The sequence below is a fragment of the Gossypium hirsutum genome, chromosome A07 (assembly GCF_007990345.1).
Source record: "Gossypium hirsutum isolate 1008001.06 chromosome A07, Gossypium_hirsutum_v2.1, whole genome shotgun sequence".
Taxonomy (NCBI): Eukaryota; Viridiplantae; Streptophyta; class Magnoliopsida; order Malvales; family Malvaceae; genus Gossypium; species Gossypium hirsutum.
The window spans coordinates 9,798,184-9,823,254 of record NC_053430.1 but is presented as its reverse complement, the minus strand read 5'-3'; the positions used below and the strand labels follow the sequence as shown (position 1 = coordinate 9,823,254).

The following is a 25,071-nucleotide window of genomic DNA, read 5'->3' as shown; positions in this document are numbered from 1 at the left end:
GTTGACATGTCATAGGAATTGGAAGTATTGGGATATTCCGACATTGAGTCGATGAGACACTATGTGTCGACTACTGTTAAAGTTTCTGATTTGTTCCGATGAAGTACTTTGTGTACTATAATGTTAAAGTTTCGGATTTGTTCGGATGAAGCACTATGTGCTTATCCCGGAGTGTGGGTTGGATCCGTGTATCCGTCAGTGTCCGAGTTATGTTAATAAGGGTAAATAAAGTAAAGATTATTAAAGTACTGATTGATTTACTGTTATTGAAATGATGATTGATATTGAATAATAGCAATAATGTGTTTGAATTACCATGTTTTAAAGTTGATTAAGCTATTATTTATAGAAATACCACTGAGAGTATTCTCAGCGTACAGTTTGTTTCCGTGCGCAGGCTAGGTACGAAAGTATAAGGACTCAGCATACAAGCTGATCCCCGAACTCAAATTGGTGAAGTTTCTATCTTTTTGGAAAATGGTATTGTACCTAGGATGTCTTTTGGTCATTTTGAAAGTACCTAAGTTGTTAAGTGATATTTTGGTATGTTTTGTAAATGTTACCAAAACCTTAAGTATGGTATGTTTTTGATATGTTAGTGAAGAGAAATAAGAGGAAGTAATGGTAAATATTGTAAAGAGAAGAAATGAAGATGTTATAAACTTAGTTATCAACATTTTATACTAAAACAGATTTGGACAGTAGCAGTAGTCCAACTTTGAAAATACACCAAAAATAGTAGAAAGTGAATTATATGATGAATAAAATATGTAATTGAAGCTTAATGAATCTATTTTTATATGGAAGAAACAAAACAGGGTTAGAGCAATTTTTAGATTCCCTATTCTGGCTTTAGAAATTCACCATAAATTGTGTATAAATAATTAGGACTCATACTTTATATGTATGGATTCCTTATTGAGTCTATTTTTAACTGAAACAAACAGAATAGTCATTGGATTTTTGTACAGGAAGAAATTTGATTCGTAGTACACAGGGGTCAGAGTAGCCAAATTTGATTCGTAGTACATAGCGGTCAGAGTAGCCAAACCCTGAAACAGGGGAGACTTTTACTAATAAACTGTACTAATTGGCCTGACCAAAATTCTAGAAAAAAATTAGTAAGTAGATATATGAGTCTAGTTTTAAGAAAAATTTACGGAATTGGATTTCAAGTTTTGTAACTCGAGATATGATTTTTTTAGCGACCGTGACGCAGATGGATATTTTACTACGAGAATTGTTTAAGTGCTAAAATAAGTTTAGTAATGTCTCATGCTCGACTCCGGTGACGGTCTCGAGTAAGGGGGTGTTACAGCTTTTTTTTTAATGTCGTTAGCTCGATGACCTGTAAATTTATTCAGCCAGCTCCTCGAGAACCAATTCTTCAACTAAGTGGACTTAGAAGTTTTCATAAAAAGGTTTTAATCGCTGCCCGTTGACTTTGAAGATTTTTCCAGATTCTTCGCTTTTGACCTTGACTGCACCATGTGGAAATACGTGAGTAACAATAAAAGGCCCCAACCACTTAGTCCGAAGCTTACCTGCGAAAATTCTTAATGTAGGGTCATAAAGTAATACTTTCTGGCCTACCATAAATTGTTTACAGTTTATCTTTTGGTTATGGTACGCTTTGACCTTATCATTGTAAATTTGGGCACTCTTAAATTTCCTCAAGTTCCTGGATATTTAATTTATGATACTTACCTGCAGCTTCCAATTCCATGTTGCATAGTTTGACCGCCCAAAACGCCTTATGTTCCAACTCAACGGGAAGATGACACGGTTTACCAAAACTTAGTCGATAAGGAGACATACCTATGGGTCATTTATAAGCTATTCGGTAAGCCCACAATGCATCGTTAAGTCAGAAACTCCAGTCTTTCCTATCTGGCTTAACGGTCTTCTCCAAAATCAACTCAATTTCTCGATTCGACACTTCCGCCTAACCGTTCGACTGTGGGTGATAAGCTGTAGTGACTCGTTGCACCACTCCGTATTTTTTCAAGAGCGTATCAATTACTTTGTTGCAAAAATGTGTCCCTCGATCGCTAATCAAAGCTCGCGATGTGCCAAACCTAGAAAAAATACAACTTTTCAGAAAATTGACTACTGTTTTGGCATCAGCACGACGAGTGGCTTTTGCTTCTACCCATTTTGACACATAGTCAACAGCAAGTAAAATATAAACATTACCGAACAATGAGACAAAAGGGCCCATAAAATTAATGCCCCATATATCGTAAATTTCACAGACATGTACAGGGTTTAGAGGCATTTCATTTTTTTGACTCAAGTTTCCTACCTTTTGACACTTTTCGCAAGTTTTACAAAATAGATAAGCGTTTGATCTTATCTTTTTGCACAGTTCACATTCAAATACTTTATGCGCAATTCACATTCAAGTACTTTATGCGCAATTCGTTTAGGGCCAAAATGCCCACCACATGCATAAGAATGACAAAAGGATAGAATTGATTTTACCTCAGTTTCAGGAATACATATGTGAATAACCTGGTCAGAACAGTACTTCCAAAGATAGAGGCCGTCCCAAATATAGTATCGAGACTCACGTTTGATCTTGTCTTTTTTAGATCGCGAAAGGTTGGAAGAGACCATACCTGTAGCAAGATAATTTACCATATCTATATACAAAGGAAAAATCGTCTGGGCAATAAGCAAGTTTTCATCCGAAAAATCATCTTTAAGTGGTGTTACGTCCGTTGATGGAGGAATTCGGCTCAGATGGTTAGCCACCAAATTTTTACGTCCCTTTTTATCTTTTATTTTGAGATCGAATTCTTGCAGAAGTAGTATCCACCTTATAAGTCTTGGTTTTGCTTCCTTTTTCCCGATCAGATATTTAAGGGCTGCATGATAAAAAAAAACCACAATCTTAGTTCCTAATAAATATGAACGAAAATTTTCTAAGGCAAAGACTATAGCTAGAAACTCCTTTTCAGTGGTTGAATAATTGATTTGGGCAGCGTATAAAGTTTTAGAGGCATAGGAGATGACGTGTGGTTCCTTCTCGATCCTTTGTCCAAGAACTCTCCCACGCTATGGTCACTAGCATCGAACATTATCTCGAAAGGATAACTTTAATTCTATGGTTGAACAATAGGTGCCGAAACGAGTTTATGTTTGAGCGTGTCAAACACTTCTTTGCATAACTGGTCAAACTCAAATTCCTTGTTCTTCTGTACTAGGTTGCAAAGGGGTTGCACAATTTTTGAAAAGTCCTTAATGAACCGCCTGTAGAAACCTGCATGACCGAGGAAAGATCGAATCTCCCTCACAGTAGTGGGGTATGGTAGTGAGTTAACGATTTTGATTTTTGCTTTATCGACAGAAATTTCCCCTGCAGAAATAATATGACCTAGAACTAATCATTTGTCTACCATAAAATGGCATTTCTCATAATTTAGAACAAGATTAAATTCTAAGCATCTTTCCAAGATTTTTGCAAGGTTAGTCAGACATATCTCGAAGGACTCACCATATACAGTAAAGTCGTCCATGAACACTTTGAAAATTTTCTCAACTTAGTCTGAAAATATACTTACCATGCACCTCTGAAAAGTGGTTGGTGCGTTACAGAGTCCAAACGGCATCCGTCTGTAAGGAATGTGCCAAATGGGCACGTAAACGTCGTCTTCTCCTGATCCTCCGATGCCACTAGAATCTGGAAAAACCCTGAGTAACCATCAAGACAACAATAGTGAGACTTTCCAGCTAAACGTTCTAACATCTGGTCAATAAAAGGAAATGGGAAGTGATTTTTCTGATTTAAGGAATTCAACTTCCTGTAATCGATGCAGACTCTCCACCCGTTTTGGACCCGAGTGGGAACCATCTCACCTGCCGAATTCTCAATTACAGTCACACTGGTCTTTTTTGGTACTACGTGGACTGGGCTAACCCAACTACTGTCGGAAATAGGATAGATCATTCCGGCTTCAAGTAGCTTTTGGACTTCTTTTCTTACCACTTCCATCATGGGCGAATTGAGACACCTTTGAGCCTCTCTTTTAGGTACAGCATTGTCCACCACTTGAATTTTTTGCATGCAAGTTGAGGGACTCAACCCTTTAATGTCGGCTATTGTCCATCCAATTACCTCTTTATAGTCCCTAAGAACTCGTACCAAGTTTTCTTCTTCTACCCTCGAGAGTTTACTTGAGATTATCACTGGTAGTGTATTTTGTTCACCGAGAAAAGCATACTTCAAGTGGCTTGGGAGTGGTTTGAGTTCCAACTCTGGAGCCTGCAAAACAGATGGTACGAGCTTAGTCTGTGAGGGAGTAATTCAAAGGTTTTACCTGAAGCTTTCCGTAGTTGCGATGCCTCCATATGAGCTACTGTTTCGTGAACAGAATCTTCAATAGTTATCCTCTCCTCAAGTTTCTTAATGGCATCAAAGTCCAAACTCCTGCTAAGGACAGTTTGTAACTCATCCTTGTCATGATATTCCAAATGTAACTCAGTTAAAGGATCAATAATATCAATATTATAAACATTAGAAATCATGCTAGGACGGTTCATGGCTTCGTAGACATTGAATTTTACTACTTCCCCATCGAACTCCATAGTGAGTATCCCACTTCTTACGTCAATTTTCTTTTGTACGGTACTCAAAAATGGCCTTCCAAGAAGTATGTCTGATGCATTGGCCAAATTGTCATCCTCCATGTCGATGATGTAGAAGTCTTCAGGAAATATTAGCTCGTTTACCTTGACAAGAACGTCCTCTAATACTCCCTCCTTTCGGAAGGTGTCGAGGATCTCCATCTCGTCTCGCTCCTTCTTACATTGGACAAGTCGTCCGGAAAATGGAGGTGGTACTGTAAATGACTTTTGTGGTACCGACTCTACTGGAGCCTCTGTGCCAAGTTTCTCCCAATCTTGACTAGCGTCGTGGGCGCGACTAGTATCGTGACCACAACTTGTATCATGTACAGGCTCCAAAACCTTCCCGCTCCTTAGCGTCATAGCGCTTGCATTGTGTCGTGGATTTGGCTCAGTCTAGGATAGCAGTTTACCTTGAGACTTCAAAAGGCTAACCGTGAGTGCGAGTTTGTTCACTTGCTTGTCCAACTCCTGCAAATGCATGTCAGTTTTTTGTTGTAACTTCTCAGTACTGTTGGCTAACCTTTCCACTATAGCCTCCAAAGATAACTTCGAGGGTGGTATCTATTGATTCTGCGGCTGTCTTTGTTGGAACATTTGATTGAACCGCGAATTTGTCCCATAGCTGAGATTAGGGTGATCCTTTCACCCCATATTATACGAGTTTGAGTAGGGGTCATACCGTCTTTGGGGTGGTCCTGGGAAGTTCCTGACAACATTCGCTTGTTCTGTCGAACCCTCTTGTAAAATTGGACATGAGTCCGTCGGGTGGTCTGGCTTGGCGCAAATTCCGCTTAACTATACTTGGCCTGTTTTATCTAAAAGAAAAGTTTGAACAACATTAGTCAGCTTATCAATCTTATCTTCTAGAGACAAAGAACTTAACCCATGAACCCGTCTCATGGGTTCTGTAACCAGTCGGAATTGTTGAGAGTAACTGCTCATTCAATCTATGTTGTGGATAGCTCGCACACAACTTTTTGTATCGCTCCCAGTAATCGAAGAGCGATTCAGTGTCCTTCTGACGGATTCCTACGACATCCCTTCTTAGTTCGGCCGCTCGGGCTACAGGGAAGAACCTGTCAAGAAACAAACGAGACATGTCAGACCATGTGCTGACAGATCCTAGAGGTAAATAAAATAACCACTCTCTAGCAGAGTCGGCTAGTGAGAAAGGAAAAGCACGAAGTTTGATTTGGTCTTCGGTTACTCCCTGAGGCTTTATGCTTGTGCACACTATATGAAATTCTTTAAGGTGGGTGTGCGGGTTTTTATTCTGTAATCCACGAAAAGTGGGTAGTAGGTGGATCAAACCCGACTTCAGCTCGAATGGCGTTCCTCTTGCCGGATAGGTTATACATAAGGGTTGTTGTTCATCCGGTGCTGCTGCGAGCTGGCGTATAATTTGTTTGGCCATCTCGTCTGGTTCGTCAAAAAAATTTTTGGTGTAAGATATAGTTTCAAATCTGGGATTTGGCCGTTTACCACGTCGTATGGCTTCTTTTCGTAGTTGCCGGGCCAATTTCTCAATTTCTGGCTTAAATCCTAGATTTCTCGGTTCTGATCTGGTCATAAGGTAGACAAACAAAAGTTAGAAAATATCTCCAATCCCCGACAACGGCGCCAAATTTTGATGGGCGTCGAATCTACCAAATATAATTCCTACTAAATACTCTGGATAGTAGTAAGAGTGGTAGTAGGGTCGAGTCCACAGGGATTGGTACTCTAATCAACTTTCGAGTTTAGCTTATGAACAGAATATCGAGTCAAGGGTCGTGGCTAGAGTCGTGCCCACGACTCAAAATGTATCAGCTGAAAAATAAGCAAATAAATAAGTAAAGTAGGGGATTTTGAAATTGGTTAGAAATTAAATAATCAAAACTGCTAAGATTCAGAAATTAAATTGGGATTTGCAATCAAATGTAACGAGCCTTAGCCTTAGACTCGGTAAATTCCGTGTTGAGAATCGATCCTCGAAAATTGATCTTCTCCTTCAAACAATAAGTTGGTTATAGTGGTTAAGAACATCCTAACCACCAATTCTTCCTCTCGTAGCTGGTCCCGATACGACTTGCAAACCAACCCTTACCGATTATCTAACAGAGATACACGTGTTCTTGATTCAAGATTCTGGCAGCCTTGCCTTCTGAAGAACCCAAATCAATTTAACGGCTTCAACTCGTCTAAACCCGATCACCTCTTCCTCGATTTGTTCTCGAAAATTCAAATACAGTACGGACAATTTGTTTCTCCAACTGTCAGGAAACACGACTCCAACCCAACGAGCTCTTTTTGACTTGAAATCGAATTATCCTTAAAGGATGAGTTGTCAATCCTGATACTTAGGAAAAATGTGAATACCGATTGGAAGGATTTTAGGCGCGAGTATGAATCTCACGATTCTTAACCGGAAAGAACACCGGCCTAAAGCTAAGATGGAATTTAGTTAAGCATGAAATTGTTCGTACTTTGTGAGTTTGGAAAAAAAGATTGATGATTATGGTGATGGAAATTGAAAAGGAAAAACACTTGAAATGCAATTAGCCCAATTTTAGAAAAGAAACAAAACCAAGTGAAAAAGTGGCAGAATGCTAAACTCCAATTTGAAAAGGGAAAAAAGAGAGTATTTCTATTCCAAATAGAAGTAGGGATACAAAAACAAGAGATGATTTTCTAAGAACTAAAAGCCTCTATTTATATACATAGGGTTTACTAAAAATAGGCTAAAGCTAAATTAATAAAATAAATAATAAATAATAAAATAAAATAAAATAATATCTCCTATTTTTAGCTTTTTACAAAGTCAAAATCGATGTTAAATCCTTGGCTTTCCCATATTTATGATTTGGCCCCAACTCAACGATTTGTCTTTCAATTTGACCACTTTTTGCTCGTTTTTGACCAATTGAATCCCTGACAAGATTAATCCATAAAAACACCAATTAAGCAGGGATTAATTTAGAAATAAGCCAAATTAAACACAAGAATCATGTAAATTAACATGTTTATCTGTTGCTGAACGCAAACATCGACACATTGTGAAAATGGGCCTCACACTATTGGCCTAAGTGAATCTATCCATGGAATACTAGGACTACGCGTTTTTCTGTGAAGTACATCTTATCAATCGCCTTCCTACTGCAGTTCTACATGGACAGTCTCCTTTTCAAGCCCTGTATGGTTGTGATCCCTCTTATGATTATTTACGGGTTTTTGGCTATTGTTGTTATCCTTACTTACGTCTGTATATGACACATAAGCTAGAATTTCGGTCACAACCTTTTATCTTTTTGGGTTACAGTACTTAACATAAGGGATATCAATGTCGTCTTCCAAATGGTAAGATTGTTGTTTCAAGACATGCTTTTTATGAAAGTAAATTTTTCTCTTCTGAACATGACTTTAACACTCCGGATCGGGAGTCTGGTGTGTCCGTATCTACCACTTTTCCTCTTGTTTAGAAAGTCTCTGCTCCTCTTGTAGACCACTCATCACAGCTCCTAAATCTATCTAACTTGTCATCTGCTGGGAATGGGTTGTCACCGACTGACTCACCTCCGACTGGCCCAAGTCATACCCATGAGTCTAGTCCTCTGCCTAATGATACTGACGGTTCAACCAGACATGCGAAATGTGTTCCTTCATCTTCTCGTGGTTCAACCAATGTATTGGCTGATGTCAACACTCACCCGATAGTGACTCGAGCCAAAGCAGGAATTTTCAAGCCCAAAGCTGTGATCGTTGAAGCTATGGAACCGTCCATAATAGTGGAAGCATTCTCTACTACTGAGTGGCGAGCTGCTGCTCAGGCAGAGTAAGATGCCCTTATTCGTAACTCTACCTAGGAGCTTATTCCTTTACCACCAAACCGCAAGGTCATTGGGTACAAGTGGTTATTTAAGATTAAAAGAAATCATGATGGTACTATTGCCCAACGAAAGGCCAGATTGGTAGCTAAGAGCCGTTCTCAGGTTCTTGGGTGTGATTTCAAAGAAACCTTCAGTTCAGTTGTCAAGCCTACCACTATTTGCGTTATTCTGTCAATTATTGTGTCTAGAGGGTGGTTTTTTCGACAAGTAGATGTAAACAATGTCTTTTTAAATGGTGAGTTGGATACTGAAGTATTTATGCAGCAACCTCCGGGGTACGTTCAATATGATTTGACTGGCAAGCCACTTGTGCGTCGTCTGAAGAAATCTTTGTATAGCCTTCATCAGGCACCCCGCGCCTAGTTTGAAAAGCTGAAGCAGTTTCTTGTGTCAATTGGTTTCGTCGTTTCCAGATCTGATGCGTCATTGTTTATTCGTATCTAGTCTGACTCCACTCTTTATGTCCTGATGTATGTCGATGATATTATTATCACTAGTAGCCTGTCTACCACTATTGATTGGTTTGTTTGTTTGCTGAATGATGAGTTCCCACTCAAGGACATAGGTAATCTTCACTATTTTCTTGGGATCGAAGTTCGTTGGTCTTCCTCCTGGTGTTTCCATTTGTGTCAGGCAAAATACATACGTGATATCCTTGGTCGAGCTTCGATGACTAGTGCGAAGAGTGTCCACAACCCGATGGTGACTTGCTGGTGCACTCCAGTACGTGGTACTTACTCGTCCTGATATTGCATACGCCGTAAACCAGATATGTCAATTTATGCATAACCCTACCAATGTTCACATGGCCGTTCTAAAATGCGTTTTGCGATACCTATGTGGCACTACTGATTTCGGGGTTATTTTTTGGCCGTTTGCTCGATTATCGTTAAGCGCTTATGCCGATGCCAACTGGAGGCTAGATTTTGATGACCGCCGGTCCACTTCGGGCTACTGTGTTTATTTTGGCTCCATTCACATATCTTGGGAGTCTAAGAAACAACAAGTAGTCGCTCGCTCTACGGCTGAGGTAGAATATCATAGTATTTTCGCAGCCACTATTGAAGTTGTTTGGTTGCTTTCGTTATTTCAAGAGCTACAAGTCAAGTCGGCTGATATTCCTACTATTTGCTGTGATAGCTCCAGTGCAGTAGCTGTTGCGGCTAACCCTGTCTTACATTCTAAGTTCAAGCACGTTGAGTTGGACTTGTTCTTTGTTCGCGAGAAAGTAACAGATGGGTCTATTGTAGTAGGTGAGGTTCCGGCTTGTGACCAAGTATCTGGTATACTTACCAAACCACTTTCAGTGACATATTTCGCTCGATTTTGAACCCTTCTTCAGATATTACTCGCAGGAAAGCTGGGTAAATGTTAAGGATCATATAGTTAGCAGGTTGCTAGTCAGTTAAGCAAGTGAGTAAGCAGTTTCAGATTATTTATTCAAAGCTTATATAGCTTATATAAACACATTACTGAAGAATAGAAAAGAGATCATGTAATTCATCATTCAGAAATTGAATCAGTTTTTCAGTTTGCAACCTATTTGTTTTCAGTTGTTTCTTTTCTTCAAATCAATTTTTTAATATTCTTACCTAGTTTCTAACAGACTGATGATTCAGGATTTGGATGGTTTTCTACATGACAAATATATGCAAAGGGTGATTGAATGAGGCTGGTGCAGTTATAGGTGGGTTTCATTTGCCACATTATTCCATGGGCTTTGTATGATACTTAAGAGTGATGTTGTCTCAGTTGTTAATAAACTTTGATCTGATTGTCTTGATTTATCTATTTTTTGCCATATTATATTTTGTTAAAGACCAAAAACTTGATGTTTTATTCGACTCTTGGTTTTTTCTTATGTAGCCTATTCGGGTAATGAAGTTACAGACTATCTTAGCCGTGTGGGCCTATAAGGGTGAGGATACTCTCACGTTTGGGTTAAATTACCCTTTCTCTATTTATGACCTTGTGATTAATGATGTTTAAGGTTATGAATGAAGGACTAACCTTCATGGCCTTTTGCTCTAAAAAAAAAAGAAAGGGTACCCGACAAAAAAAAAGTATAGTTTGACGGCTTATTATTCAATTAAGCCATATATTTATGGAAATGTTATTAAAAGATGTTTTTATTCACTATTTTCTTATTAGCCTTAGTTTATATTGCCATTTCTTGTCACAATGGAGGCACTTAGACATACATATTGGTTTCTTATGTTTTTATACATGATTGCGTTATTAGCAATTAGAAGTGTACATTTATTTTAAAAATTAAATTAGTTTGATGGGGGTTGAGTGTCTGGTGCGTATGATATAGGTATTACTATTTCAAGTTTCTTTCTGCTTTTGTTATCACCATCTAGAGTAAAAGGAAAGCTTGTTCATATAACGAAAAACCAAAAGATGTATCTTTTCATTATTATCTCCTTTTAGAAGTTGCCATGAATGGTATGCATAGATGCATTTTGCCTTCCCATAAAACCATGTTTGATATGCAAGAATTGAATGAATGAAGGGGAATGGTGATCATGCCATATGATGAGGCAGCTTTGAGTGGTGAATCTAATTAACGATTTATTTATTGGTTCTGAAATAGAATAGTGAAGTCTTCATGCACAAGGCACTATTTCCTAAACTGGTTGATAAATGTATTATTGATTGGTACCCTAATTGCGCCTGAAACATTGTGCTAGATTCTTACGAGGAATGTCGGGGTCCTCCACGATTATTCCTGTTGGACAAGTGAGATATCTTTTTATGTTGAAAGGAATTTTCATTCTGGCGATGAATCTTCATTCCAAATTTGATGTTGCGAGTGCTAGGGCATGTTTAAAGCGTTACAGTGATATGGTCCACTGTTTAAAGTAGAATAAGCTTTCTTGGAATTGAAGGAGTAGAAGGTCAGAGGGAAAAAGAAAGCTTGTAAAGTGAAAAAGAAAGGCAAGCGTCTAATTTTAATTTAGTTTCTTTTGGGAAGGGGAGGCTGTATAGATACCATTGATAGTGTATAGATACCACATATGGCATCAACTTTTTCATGGGAAACATCAACTTAGATTTATATTTTGGCAATTATTAGAGCAGTTCTCATTTATTGTAGAAATTGAGAGATAGGTCTCTAAGATGTCCCTTGTAATGAAAAAAAGCTTTGTGCTTTGCATGATAAATACAAATAACCACCCTACTTATAAACTTGATTGGACCAATTATTTAATTTCAGTAGTGATCAAGGTTTCTTAATGTTCGAATTAACCTTTCTTCATTTTTAGTTCAGAATCCAAGAGTTTAAGGAAGTAGATAACTTTATGAAAAAGGTAAAAGTGGGTTGTGTAATATTCCTTGAATGAAAATCTATTTATACACAAACTATCAACAAAACTTCTAAACAATACATCCCCTCAAGTTTAAGGTCACACATGAAGGTTATTTGAGTAGTGTTTTTTTAACTATGTCATCAATTTGGTGGTTACCTTTTTTGAATTGACAAACACGGTCAAGTCTTCAAAATTTGGTGGTTACCTCAGATAAACATGTTCATCAAGATGACCTTGTAAAAAAGCAATGTTGACATGAATCTGTTGTAGTGGCCATTGATTTAGAATAGCAATCGATAGTACAAGGTGAATGGCTGTAGGATTAATTATAGACTAAAAGTAGAATGATAGTCCACACATTCTTGTTGAGTGTACTCTTTTGTAACAAGTCGATGACCCATCTAATTTTTACTTGATTTTGAAATTCACTTGCAATTAATTACATTGGCATTTGGATCTCGGGGTATAAGGGTCCAAGTTTTATTGCTTTTTAAGGCATCAAACTCCTCTTACATGGCTGCTTGCCACAGTGGATATTTGGTGGCTTGTTTGAAAGAGGCGGGTATGGGAGAAAGGCGAGCTAGATAATCAAAAACCTTTTTTGGTTTTGAGAGCTACTGATGATTCGATTTGGCTGGTAAATAATAGGGATGACTAGTGGAGATAGTTCAAATAAGCAGATGTTTTGAGCTGGGGGATTGATTGGCGATATGGTAGGAGATAGAATTAGAGGTAAAAGGTAAAGAAGTTTGAGTGGCAGAAGTGGGATGAGATCCAGTTGCTTGAATGGATAAATGATGACTAGATGTAGGAAAAGATGGATTTATTTATTTATTTATTTATTTTTTTGAGAAGAGGTGATGGGAGAAGTTTGTAGTGAAGATGGGTGAGTTTTATGGGTAGGGTTGAGAGATTGAAGGGAAAAAGAAGAGTTCAAATTTAAGTATGAAATACTTGAATTTGACGAATTTTCTTTTGGGCACAATAAGAGTTATGAAGTTAGGTATCTTGTTGAAATTTGTGTACTTGAAGACTGATGATGGGATTTGCAATTTCTAGTGAAATAAGTGGAGAGGAGCTGGTAATTGAGGTAAATATTTTTGGTAAGAGATTTTTGGATAAAGCACTAAAATCTCTATCGGTATTTGAAATATGTTTCTTAATCTTAGAGAAAATATTTTTGAAAGGAAAAATGTCTAAAAAAAATTGATATCTCTAATTTTTTTTATTTTATATTGTATCAAAATATTGATGACGGTGATGAATTATAGAGAATTTTAAATAAACACAGTCAGAAAATGTGTTTCAAGTTTATTGATTATATGGTTTAAGCCATGTATAACAAGCCAACTAAAATCTTGTAATGCTTCATAATTTATTTTATCACCGAACAATTTATAATAAAAAAATAATAATTTTGAAGAAGTGTACAAATTTTCGGTTGTTTCAATTATGTGTCAACAATGTTCAGCAAGAGCAACAATTTTTGGGGGTGAAGGGTGAATATTTTGAGATTCTCTATACATATGGGAAGAAATATAGGGTCCTAGACTCTGATTGAAAATATTTTCTACTAAAGGGTGAAATATTTGAAATATTAACTTGATTTCATTTTTTTTAGGTTTAGGGTGTATAGTCAAATGCATTGGCCGAGACATTTGAATATGTTAACTATGGTTGGGTTGGAGGTGAGGAAAAAAAAAGGCTAGAGGACCGAGACTCTGGTGGAAGAATTTTCAAGGTTTTGATACCTTTATGAAAAAGATAGCTATGTAAGATTTCTTAAATGAACATCTATTTATATATATAAACCATTAACAAAACTCCTATATAAAAAAAAAGAAAAAAGAAGAAGTTAAATTCAAACTCAAATAAGAAAGCTAATTGTAAAATGACTTGATCAGTCAATAGAGTTATTTTTTTAGCTAACTCATGTCAAGTTTAAATATTAGCTCTTACAGTGTGTTTGGTTCAGTGTATTAGCTAATCCATTACGCCCTGATTACGCGCCTATTACATTACGCTCCTATTCCGGCGTTTGGTTCACTGTAATAGGTATTACGCGCGTAATACAATCCCGACCTAATCCCCAAATTCCCTGCTTTTCTAATCCCTTCTCAAATCGCGTATTACACATTACGTCCGGCTTCCCTTCCCAACTCTCTGTTTTACCCTCCCTCCCTACCCGACCCTCTCCTCTTCTGTCCTCATAATTTCTCCTCGTCTGCCTTTATCGATTTTCTCTGTCGATCGTTTTTTCCCTTTCATTTGTTGCAGCACGTTTGAAAGCCACTGCTTCATTAGGTTCTCTCGATCTTGGCGTGAGGTATGGATGAACTTTTCATTTTAGTTTTCTGTCTTTGCCTTGGATTGTGGGTGCTTTGCATGCTGATTTGCTTGTCTTTTCTGAAGCATGATTAGAGAGGGTTATAAATCATCATCTTCATTGCATGAGAAGCATCGGTTGTTTATTTCTGATAGTTGAATCGATTGTTTATTTTAAAAAAAATTTAATTGAATAATCATGATAAAGTTGGAGATATTATGAGCAGTAATATGTATATATTGGGCTGATAATAGGATGTGAGTTATGAAATCTGTTCTATCGAAATAATTTCTGTTTAAAAGAAAATCCGACACCCCCACCCTTAAGAAATTGTGCAGTGCGGTGCTTCTCTACTGTTAAATACAATAAAAATGCATTTCTCCATCCCCAGTCTTTTTCCTTCTCAATAAACCCCAGCTCTAAGGAAAACTTTGGTCTTACCTATCTGCCATGCAAGTTGTGTTAAACAAAGAGTAGTAAACAAATTACAAACCCACTGATAAATGAACACTGATTGTTGTGTATGAATGATCACGCAAAATCTTTAATCATGAAGCATAAAAAATATGTTCTAATAACATACTGGCAAAGGTTGTCCAATGCAGGACTTTCATTTGATTTTACGATAAAGTTGAGAGTAGATGATGTTCTAATATCTGATCTATGATTTGAATGTTGTTTTCATTCTTTCATGCTATTCGAGCAAGTATTGTTCTCAATTTGACGGCTTACTATCTTTAAATGCTTCTGACAGTATCATCAACTGATTAATCAAATTTCGCAAGATAACAACTGTATTTAGTTTCTGATTTTCTTACCTGAAAACTTCAGTAGACCTTTCTCTCTAGGCTTGGATATTTTTGTTTTGTTTGGGTTAAGGGTGTAAACCATGATGGATGATATGACCTGTATATTTTCCTGTGTTATGGTGGAGATTATGTTTCTCAGACTAATGCCAGATATGCATTTTTGTTAAACTATCTCTTGGGAAAAAAATGATTTGTGTGGTCCAATGCAGATAGAAGGGAATAATGCGAATGCCAATGATGCAATCATGCTCGACAAGGATGGTTATGTATCTGAAACAAATGCCACAAACATTGTAAGACTAGGATTTCCCCCTAATAGCTTAGATCTATATATGAATTAGGGGTTTGGGGAACATTAAGACTGAGTATTGTTCTTGGATTTGTTCATACATTTTTGTCTCACAATTTATGCCAACAAGTATATACAACAAGTCTATTTAACAAGTCCTTCCAAACACATTTTGTAATGGTGGGATCTTGTGCACATCTTGTAATGGTCAACTCTTCATGGACTCAGTCTCACATCGAGAAGCTTTGGGGTATTCCTAACTGCATTAAGCGAGTTTATCCACCTTGTGATACTTCGGGACTTTAGGTTCTGTTTCTTGTTATTCATCACCAATCATGGTGCATTTTATATTTTTTAGTGTCATTCATCTGTGATTTCTTACCAGTTTACATCTGAAACAGGCACTTCCTTTGGAAAGGTCGGTGGAAACTCCAAAAATCATATCTGTTGCACAATTTCGTCCCGAGAAGGTGCACATACTTACATAGACCTTCAAGCTAAATTTTTAATGGTTCTGGTGTTTCAGTTTTGGAACCTTGATTAGTTCTAGAAACTCTTTACAGTTTGATTTTTTTTAACTCAGGAGCTGCAGGAGTACATGGCTGCAGGAGTACATGGCTGTGATTTCTTACCAGTTTACAGTTTGCATTAGTGTTGTAGAGTACATGGCTGCAGGAGCCATACCTATAGGTGAGCTAGCATGGCAACTGATATTATAATTTCTGATTCGAGCTACTTTTGTTTTCCATTTTAAAAATGTTTTTAAAATGATATTCATTTTGCTCGACTCCCCTCAGCTCATAATTCTGCTGGCCCGAAAATGGACATTGTTTTAGATGAAGATGGACACAAACAGGATTTCTTGCTCAAAATGTAGAAGAATATGCAGATGCAGTCCTGAAAATCGTGAAGATGCCCGAGTCTGAAAGACTCAAGATAGCTACAGCAGCAAGGAGAAGAGCTAGCAGATTTTCGGAGCAAAGATTTTACGATGATCTCAAAGCCGCAATCCGACCAATTATATGCGATTCTTCCTAGTTATAGGATTGCATTAGAAGATCACAGTGACATAGAAAACAATAGTTATACTTGTTCTTGTTTATTGGGGTTCTTCACCCTTTCGATCTAGTCATTAGAAAAAGCTTAGTTTAGATTTGTCAACAAAATAGATATACTTAATACACTAAACCAAATCCTCATTCTTTATTTTATTTGTTTTAAACTTAGGTTACCTTAATTAAACTAATTTTATATGTAATAATTAAATTATATGTAATAATTATTATTTTAAATTATACAAATTCATAAAATATAATTTATTAGTTATAATTATTTTAAATTTTATTAAATCATATATTTTAATTAAAATATATTTAATATTAATTATTTCAAATTTTCTTTTATAGTATCATATATTATGATTTGAGTAAATTCATATAAGACTATTAATTATTAAGAATTTTATTAAATTATATATTTTAATTATAATATATTTAATAATAATTATTTTAATTTATATTTTACAGTATCATATATTATGATTTGAGTAAATTCATATAAGAATATTAATTATTAAGAATTTTATTAAATTATATATTTTAATTAAAATATATTTAATAATAATTATGTTTAAATATGATTAAATTATTTATTATTGATATTAATAATCTTATTAAAATTTAAATAAAATAATTTACCAAAACAAATTTCTGCTAATTATTAAGAATTTTATTAAATTATATATTTTAATTAAAATATATTAAATAATAATTATGTTTAAATATGATTAAATTATTTATTTTTGATAATAAATAATCTTATTAAAATTTAAATAACAATAACAATAATCATTTACCAAAACAAATTTATGCTAAGGGTATTCTAGTCATTTTAGTTTTCTCCATTATGCTATTATACCTCTATTACATTCAACCAAACACAGTTTTACTATTACGCCTCTATTCCATTACATTCAACCAAACAGTTGATTTGCTATTACACATCTATTCCATTACACCTCTAATCCAATACACCTCTAATCCAATACAGCGAACCAAACGTGCCCTTAGTTTAAAATATCGGATTGTTTAGTGTGCTTTCATGTAAGCAGTTCATTTCATATCATATCAAAGGATTAAGTTTCTTCTCTTCTTTATGACATTCCCTTTCCATTTTTTATATCAATATAGTGAAATTATTTATAAACGGAGCTAGCGGCACCTTCTAACATTTTGGTGCACCATTGTTTTAGTAATCAGTTTACATTTTCTTTCTATGTTCAGATTGTTGTTATATGGTATATTGCCCAGTGCCCATACAGTTTCGTATGCTATTTTGGTCTAACCTTTTCTTTTGTATCTTTAGACTTATGAAAGGAGAAGAGAGAAAAAGAAAGAAAGAAGAGAAGTTAAGGGGAAAAAAAGAGTAAGTAAAAGAAAAAATTGCTTAGAAAATATAAGGACTAACTGTGCAATATGACCTAAACTTCATCTGAATGACCAAAATGTAACTGTCGAAATCATTTTGAAAACAGGAATGACTTTGTTTGAAAATGGAAATTAAAACCAGAGTTGCCATCGATATTTATTAGGTGCGATCGAATAACCTTTGTTTTTAATAAAACATTTTAATTTAACTAAAATGGCATTTTGGTCTACGAAATCCAAGAGAACAAGTTCGGGAGTCGGTTACGTGCGAGGAAGGATTAGCACCCTCAACACGCGCAAAAATTAGTATCAAATTGATTAGTTAGTGCCTTAATGTCGAAAATTGAGAATCGGGAATGAGTTTGAAATACGATCCTTTTTATTAACATTAATTTTAAAAAGTTCGAATTAAATCAAAGTGATTGCTAAAGATTTCCTCTTCTTGAGATATCAAAATATCACATCCCGTAAGTTAGGACACGATACCATGAACTCCCGAGCGCAAATTGTCTTTAACTTTAATTGAAAATCCATGTGTTTTAAAACTCGAAAAGGATATTTTCTATTTAAAAACAATGAGAAAATCGAAACCCCGTAAGTTAAGGCACAATTCCTCGATATTCCAAAATGCAAAACATTGCCTTATTTAGGAAATTTCATTTTTGAATGTAACAAGTACGATATTTAAACGACGTGTATTTGTTAGATTAAAATAAAATGATTTATTAGATAAATGTATTGGGCTTAATGTATGATACGACTTAGGCTAGATAAAACAAAGATATATCGTAGAGCACGGGATAATACAACATAAATACAATGTTTATACAAGCAAATGACAATAATAAAAATACGAATAAACCAAATATAATACATACAATGGTAACATTCACATAACATATATCACTTAGGCATTAATCACTAGTAATCAAAGACAAATGAATTAAATAAAATATAACCATTTTTTAAAAAAAATAAAGCAAATTAAAATGAATAAAGTATAAAACAAATTTTATGATGATAAGAAATGAATTTAAAATAAATAATGTGAAAAAAAAATTAATATCACTAATGTACAAAAAAATAGAATATATGTAAAAGAAAATTTAAAATAGGTAAGATACAAAACGTCAAAGAAATAATTAGTATATATATAAAAATAGATATAACGATTTGAAATTGATAACAAATATAAAATTTTACAATAAATAATAAAACAATTTAAAATGAATAACACATAAAGCGAGTTTATAAAATGAATGATGTAAGAGAATTTTAAAACCTATATTATATAAAGCAAGTTACAAAAGATTCATATGAATAATTTTAAAATGGGTGATATATACAATTAAAAGTGTAAAATAGATAACATGGAATAAGTAGAATGAGTTTAAAATAAGGTATAAAATAACTTTGAACTAAATAATATATAAGTTAATTTAAAATTATAAATATGAAGTTTAAAATATATAATACGTAAAAGGATTAAAAATAGACAATATAAATATACTTTATAATAACGATTTAGATATGATATATAAAAAATTATTAGAAATACATAATACATAATAACTAAAGAATAAACGACGTAATATAATTTGAAATAAATATATGGCAAAAACAGTTTTGAAATAATAGCAAACATATAAAAACTTAAAATAAATGGTATATATATACAAATATAATAAGTAAGGATTATAAATAAATAATACATACATAAAGTAAGTTGAGATAAATAGTAATAATTAGAATAAACAACATATTAAAATGAGTAACAATAAATAATAATGATATGACCAAACTGTGTATTAAAACAAACTAAGATAGATATGAATTGAATGAATTTAGGATATAGATGAAAATGAATCAGCATTTCAAGGTATAAATTTGAAATAATAATAAAAAAAGGCCACCAAGGACTAAATTGAAACGCTCTGAGACTTGCGAAGACCAACTGGAGTAATATTCCAAGTTTAATACGCTGCATTTCGTATGTTCAGTCCAGGGATCAAATCAGAGAGGGAATAAAATAATCGGGCTAGATTTAAAAAAAAAGGCAAATCAGGACTAAATCAAATATCAAGAAAAGGGGGGGGACCAAAGTGGGTAATTTCACGCGGACCCCCCTTCTAAACGGTGCCGTTTCATAACTAAATAAAAGGCCCAATTTTTTTGTTTATTCCATTTTTTACCCTAGTGTTTTTAAAGAAAACAAAACAGATAGCATTCCTTCTCTCTCTCTCCCTCTTTCTCTTCTCCTCTTAGCCTCCCCCATGGCCGGCCATGGGTTCATCGGAGGGTGTCTCCACACCCATGAACGGCGGCCGGTGTTAGGTGAAACGGGCCCCTTTCGGTCCTTCTCCGAACGAGTACGGAATCGGGGCCTTCACGACTTGCAGTACCACAAAGAACGGAGGGACCCCTCGGCTCTCTTTCTCTCTGTTACGGCCAATGGCCAGACCCCGAGGGGTTCGGCGACCTACGGATCGGCAAGAGCGTACCGGAGCACACCCCGAACAATAAATCAAAGGTACTTTTATTATTCTTATCTTTATTATTGTTTTGTGTGTAAAAAAAATGAAAAAGAAATAAAGAAGAAGCAAATCTAAGTAAAAAGGATGAAAATTGAAACTCAACAATAATCACCTTTCGAAATCGTCTATTCTTTTGATTAACTCTTGTTTTGGTAAAATGTCTATAAAAAAAACTACAAAGGTGTATTTTGGCCTTTTAAAAGCCGATTCAAACGACCCTCTATTTCTATTTCCTTTGTTGTTTCTGCTTGTCTCTTTTGTTGCTTTTGTGGCATTTAATTTGGCATTTAATTTGTTGCAGGTGTCAGATGGCTCTCAGAGGTGCGTGGAACGGCCATGACAGAGGCGTGGTGGCCGAGGGGAGACCAACAGTTCGGCAGCAGCAGCATGCTTGGGGCAAGGGCTGCTGCTGTTTTCTCTATTTTGGGCCATAAAATGTTGGGTCACATATTTGTTGTAAATGCACTTAAAATTTGGACTTTTTTATTTGGTTATTTGGGTTTTGTTTGTTTTATTATTTTAGGGCTAAAATTGGCTATTACAATAACAAATCGATATCATTAGTATCCATTTTAGGACTTTAAAATTTTGTGATCAAAACATAATTTAAACTTAAGTATTTTAAATTTGTAGTCTGCCCAAATAAAAAAAGAAAAACGATAAGACGAAGAAAGAAAGTTTGGGAATTGTAGCATGCTACGGTGCTAGAATGTTAAAGCAGTGGGAGTACAACGTAGCCATGATCTTTTGCAATATATTTTTGCTACATCAGGTAATTAATTCTAGCATATTTTCCCTTAGAAGAGTTCATTTTGATCAACTGTTCTGCAACAGAAAATTTTATTCAATTTATGGCAGTATGGTTCATGACTCTGACCTTAAATACTTTTGTACAGTGACCTTGATATGCTAACAGCATTTCCACTGCTCTTCACCGGAAACAGTTTCCGACTACTCTGCCAATTGTTTGTTAGTTTTATCCATTCCCTCCTCCATTTATGTAGCCTGAAGTCCTCGCCATTCTCCACACTTTCTATCAAAATTTTGAAATATACTGCTGCTCGGGGGCCGTAATAATCTCGTAGAAGTCCACTCCAATACTTGTTTCCTAAACCAATGCAAGAAAAAAGAGAATTGGAAAATTGTGGCACTGCAACTTTGAAAGGTTTAATAAAGCACGTAAGTCCAAGGTATATGCACCATCGATGTTATCCAGACTCCAGATAAACATCAAATACAGGTGTGTGTCGACATGGATATAATATGCGTAGAAAACAATAGTAGGACATGAATATTTAGGGAAAAGTAAAAAGTCAAGGTAATACTGCACCACAACCATGAAACTCATTTAAGGATATAAATAAGCTGGGGTTGAAAGATAAAAACAAGACTCAGGCAGTGAGAGGTAAAAATACCATAATCACGAAGTAGACTTGCTTCCTCCTCTGTGTTGTCAAACCACATGGTTATTTGAGTTCTTGCATTCCACTCGAACTGTATTTTCAGATCACGTCAACCCAAAACATGCTTGCATTTTGAATAGCTTGTATGACACTTTAAAAGGGATTCTAACCTGTTTCTCTTCTTCTTCATTTTGTGCAAGTTGTTTAGCACTTTCTAGCCAAGGTCCCAGAAGAAATCCATCATGGCATGCTAAAAGAGTGTCCATATCTTCAACAAGGTCTAGAAACTTTTGACTGAGAGAGGTGACTTTGTCAACATCTTTAAACTTATAGGCGTCAATGATCTTTAAGAAAAGCTCATTTGCATATTTAGCCAGAGATTGTCTAGTCAGGTCAACTAAGTCATAGCTGGGCATCAAAAGTAGAGTGCCATTAAAAAAAATATTGAAAGAAGTATGGATAATAGAGAGTGCACATTCTAGAAGTTCTACGATACGTCACAACTGGCAAAGCATTGCTAAAACAGTGTATTGGAACCAAATAATCTACCCGTAAGTATTGCTTGCTGATAGTTCTTTCCCACTTGCAATAAAAAGTTCTAATGCCTTTATCACTTCAGAAGTTGAATACCATAGATGAGGTTGCTCATATGCATTTTTTTTCTCCCTTAGAATGGCCCTTCTTGAAGTTGGTTTACCATAATGTGGATACATCTCAAGTGGTGATGAAATAAGGGATGGATTGACATCTGGAAATGCTACAATAACATCCCTATTTTTGTCCTGCTCAAATGTTTTCATTTATCAACTATATAAAGATTAAGATGATAAATATATGCTCAGAATTGTGTACAGAAAAAAAACCATTCTGTATATAATACTTGGCAGAAAACTTAATGAAGATTGAGGGACTATTTTCTATTGTGATTATAGCTTTCAAGTCAGTCAAGCTCATGGAACCAGTGGACCATGAATCATGCCCACCCTGATACATCTATACACAGCAGAAGGGGAAAAAGGAGGGAAAAAAAAACATTTCAAGTTTAAGAACTTACATAGGCTTCATCCGTGCAATTGTAGACTGTGTGGTATAATATATTCCATGCGTCTCTTATTAAAGGAGATGACCGTCCATAACGCCTTGCTATATACAATTCAATCCATGCCTGAAAGATGTATTTTAGTTAAGAGACAGATTAGTTTAGAATTTGGTAAGCTCCACTGAAAATGCACGTCTCCCAGCTCCCACACTATTCCTTCAAGTTTTTTGTCCAATCAACTAGAAGAACTATTCACTCTTCTTTTTCCACCCTTCCTTTCGCATCCTCTTGCTTGTCCTTTATGGAGCTCAAGGTCAATTAATAGTAATCGTATTCTTGTCCTGCCACTTGATTACTTTTCCCTTCTTTAGAACAGACTTGTCCAATAAACAATCTTAATATAGAACAGAACTCATAATCTGTCTTATTACATAGAGAAAAAATTGTCATAACCTGGGTTTAAATCTAGAAACTTTTACCAAACTTACATGCATCATATTTTATTAAAAAACTAATGGTGAATAGCACATCTGATTTGCAGACGTGTAAGAGTTTAAAATTACCTTGACATCTTTTTTGTGTTGAAATGCCATTTCAGACATGAGATCATAAACAATTGGATTCTGTTCTATACCTTCCATTGACATTCCAACGCCAACCTTAACCAAAATTATTGGAGTCAGAAACAGATTTATATTATAAAAATAAATATATAAAAAAATCATGGCAAATATCAAAAGGCCAGAAGTGTATTAGTCAGTTCCAAGAAAACTCATTTGCATGACATGTAATACTCGTACATGCAGGCATGCAAGTTGACATGCAAAGAGTAAATGTTGCAGGATATGATCAAATGAGAACAACTTTGTACAGAAATTGCTTACTGATATAAAAGGTGAAACAGCCAGATCTTATGACATTCAATAACTGTTTGATGGTATTTTGAAGGAAGAAATCTGTAGTACAGCTTACCATTGTTGAGTTTTCACTTGTTAGAGCTTCAATAGGGCCAGAGGCTATTGCATCCAAAATTCCATACATCTCAATATTTCCTGCAAAGTTGTGTAGCATGCACCTGTAAAGTAGGATGCCAACAGATCAGATAAGAAACAGAAGAGAACAAGTTCCATACTTCAATTTTGCTTGCCTTAAGGTAGGCAACAGAGACATAATTTTAAGGGATGTATGAAATAAGCAAAATTTCTATCAAAAACCCCAAAGAGATCTAGATCTCTCTCTAACAAGGCCTATGGGTTCAATCCCTTTGATAAGCTAAACTATGAATCACAATAGGTCATTGCAGGAAACTAGATAAAGAGAAGATAATTGATTTCAACATCCCCATCAATTGCCTTGTGACTTGATCCTATTCTCGTGTCCTTAATAGTTTCCTACTATGCAAGGATAAAAATTATTGATAAAAACTTGTGGACACAGGAATACATCAACATGTTAGTTTTTGCTTGTACAAATGTGAGTCTGTGAGATAGAGAGAGAGAAGTGATGCAACGATAACTTTCCAGATGTAAGGAACACCATAAAACTGTGCTGAAGAAATCCAGATGGGTTTCACTTCAGCATATAAATCAAGGACGACCAGCTTCCCCAGGGGAACAGAGTGCAGAAGTGCCTGAGAAAAGCATGGTTACTACCAATCAATGAACAAGACATTCATCTTTTAGTTTTTGTTCTCTTCAAAACAAAATGCTAGAATGCATGATAATGTATGAACATGCTCCTTTGAACATATATCAAAAATATGATTTCATCTTAATGCACACACAAGTACATAAATTTTCCAATTTCATACTAGAAAAAACATTTACATCCTTCAGTTCTGAACAATAATGCCACAATATCATTAGAGATTCAGGGAAAGCTAATTATGTAACCTTATATTTGTATTAGGCTAAGAGAGGGGAAAGGAAAGGAAAGTGAGGGAAAGGAAGATCTTTTCCCTTGTTTGGATTGACTTCTTTATTTAAAGCAAAGGAAAGAAAGGGAAACTGAGAATCCCTTGCTTTCCCCTAAAAGGCTTAACTTTTTAACCTCCATTTGGGGAGAAAGCTAGGGACATAAAAGAAAAAAAGTTTTTTAAGAGATAAGATACCTATTTTATCCTCTTCATCTTTTATACAAATTATATATGAAAAGGATATAATTGTAAAAAAAATATTATACTTAATCCTTTCTTGTTCATTGTTTAACCAAACAAATATTGTTAAAAAAAAGTTTCCTTTCCTTTGTTAATTTTAACAATCCAAACAAAATAATACTTAATTCTTTCCTTTCATTGCCTTAACTTTCCTTTCTTTTATTTTACTTAATACAAATATAGATTAAATCTTATAATCTAGAAGGAAAAACTATATGATTTCTTCTTTCCTACAGTTTATATTTTCTGAAATATGATGATATTTGGGCTTGTTCATG

General features: G+C 35.1%; 3 protein-coding genes and 1 pseudogene across 5 annotated transcripts; 2 read left to right on the top strand and 2 right to left on the bottom strand.

Annotated features, from left to right (window-relative positions):
- Window positions 1–1,401: 1,401 nt before the first annotated feature.
- On the bottom strand, window positions 1,402–4,992 carry LOC107943019 (uncharacterized). Its single transcript, XM_016876748.2, has 5 exons — window positions 4,363–4,992; window positions 3,574–4,267; window positions 3,266–3,361; window positions 2,622–2,870; window positions 1,402–1,544 (listed from the first exon to the last, which is right to left on the bottom strand). The coding sequence occupies exons 1-5, from the start codon at window positions 4,990–4,992 to the stop codon at window positions 1,402–1,404; spliced, it is 1,812 nt and encodes a 603-aa protein (XP_016732237.2).
- Window positions 4,993–13,782: 8,790 nt separating this feature from the next.
- LOC121232097 (GDP-Man:Man(3)GlcNAc(2)-PP-Dol alpha-1,2-mannosyltransferase-like) lies at window positions 13,783–16,442 on the top strand (annotated as a pseudogene).
- Window positions 16,443–19,841: 3,399 nt separating this feature from the next.
- LOC107943018 (uncharacterized) lies at window positions 19,842–20,690 on the top strand. Its single transcript, XM_016876746.2, has 2 exons — window positions 19,842–20,192; window positions 20,498–20,690. The coding sequence occupies exons 1-2, from the start codon at window positions 19,936–19,938 to the stop codon at window positions 20,628–20,630; spliced, it is 390 nt and encodes a 129-aa protein (XP_016732235.1). The 5' UTR covers window positions 19,842–19,935; the 3' UTR covers window positions 20,631–20,690.
- Window positions 20,691–21,019: 329 nt separating this feature from the next.
- Window positions 21,020–24,670, bottom strand: LOC107943017 (alpha-N-acetylglucosaminidase). Of its 3 annotated transcripts, XM_041117524.1 has the most exons (9): window positions 24,531–24,670; window positions 24,159–24,268; window positions 23,611–23,713; window positions 23,202–23,297; window positions 22,654–22,764; window positions 22,149–22,381; window positions 21,770–22,007; window positions 21,612–21,690; window positions 21,020–21,304 (listed from the first exon to the last, which is right to left on the bottom strand). In XM_041117524.1, exons 3-9 carry the CDS (start codon window positions 23,707–23,709, stop codon window positions 21,075–21,077), a joined length of 1,086 nt encoding a protein of 361 aa, XP_040973458.1. In that variant the 5' UTR covers window positions 23,710–23,713; window positions 24,159–24,268; window positions 24,531–24,670; the 3' UTR covers window positions 21,020–21,074. The 3 variants fall into 3 exon arrangements, with proteins under 3 accessions (XP_040973458.1, XP_040973459.1, XP_016732234.1); XM_041117525.1 differs by lacking the exon at window positions 24,159–24,268 and having other exon boundaries at window positions 24,531–24,659; XM_016876745.2 differs by lacking the exons at window positions 24,159–24,268; window positions 24,531–24,670 and having other exon boundaries at window positions 23,611–24,062.
- Window positions 24,671–25,071: the final 401 nt, after the last annotated feature.

Excerpts from the sequence above, each read along its gene's own strand:
- LOC107943017 (XM_041117524.1), bottom strand. The coding sequence starts at position 23,709 with ATGCTACACAACTTTGCAGGAAATATTGAGATGTATGGAATTTTGGAT. Across the intron at positions 22,382-22,653 it reads ATTGCACGGATGAAGCCTAT|GACAAAAATAGGGATGTTAT; the intron begins GTAAGTTCTTAA and ends ACATTTGAGCAG. Across the intron at positions 21,305-21,611 it reads AAGTCTACTTCGTGATTATG|GAAACAAGTATTGGAGTGGA; the intron begins GTATTTTTACCT and ends GCATTGGTTTAG.
- LOC107943019 (XM_016876748.2), bottom strand. The coding sequence starts at position 4,992 with ATGACGCTAAGGAGCGGGAAGGTTTTGGAGCCTGTACATGATACAAGT. Across the intron at positions 4,268-4,362 it reads AAGATTCTGTTCACGAAACA|GCTCCAGAGTTGGAACTCAA; the intron begins GTAGCTCATATG and ends TCTGTTTTGCAG. Across the intron at positions 2,871-3,265 it reads ATCTTTCCTCGGTCATGCAG|CCCTTAAATATCTGATCGGG; the intron begins GTTTCTACAGGC and ends TTTATCATGCAG.
- LOC107943018 (XM_016876746.2), top strand. The coding sequence starts at position 19,936 with ATGGCCGGCCATGGGTTCATCGGAGGGTGTCTCCACACCCATGAACGG. Across the intron at positions 20,193-20,497 it reads CCCCGAACAATAAATCAAAG|GTGTCAGATGGCTCTCAGAG; the intron begins GTACTTTTATTA and ends AATTTGTTGCAG.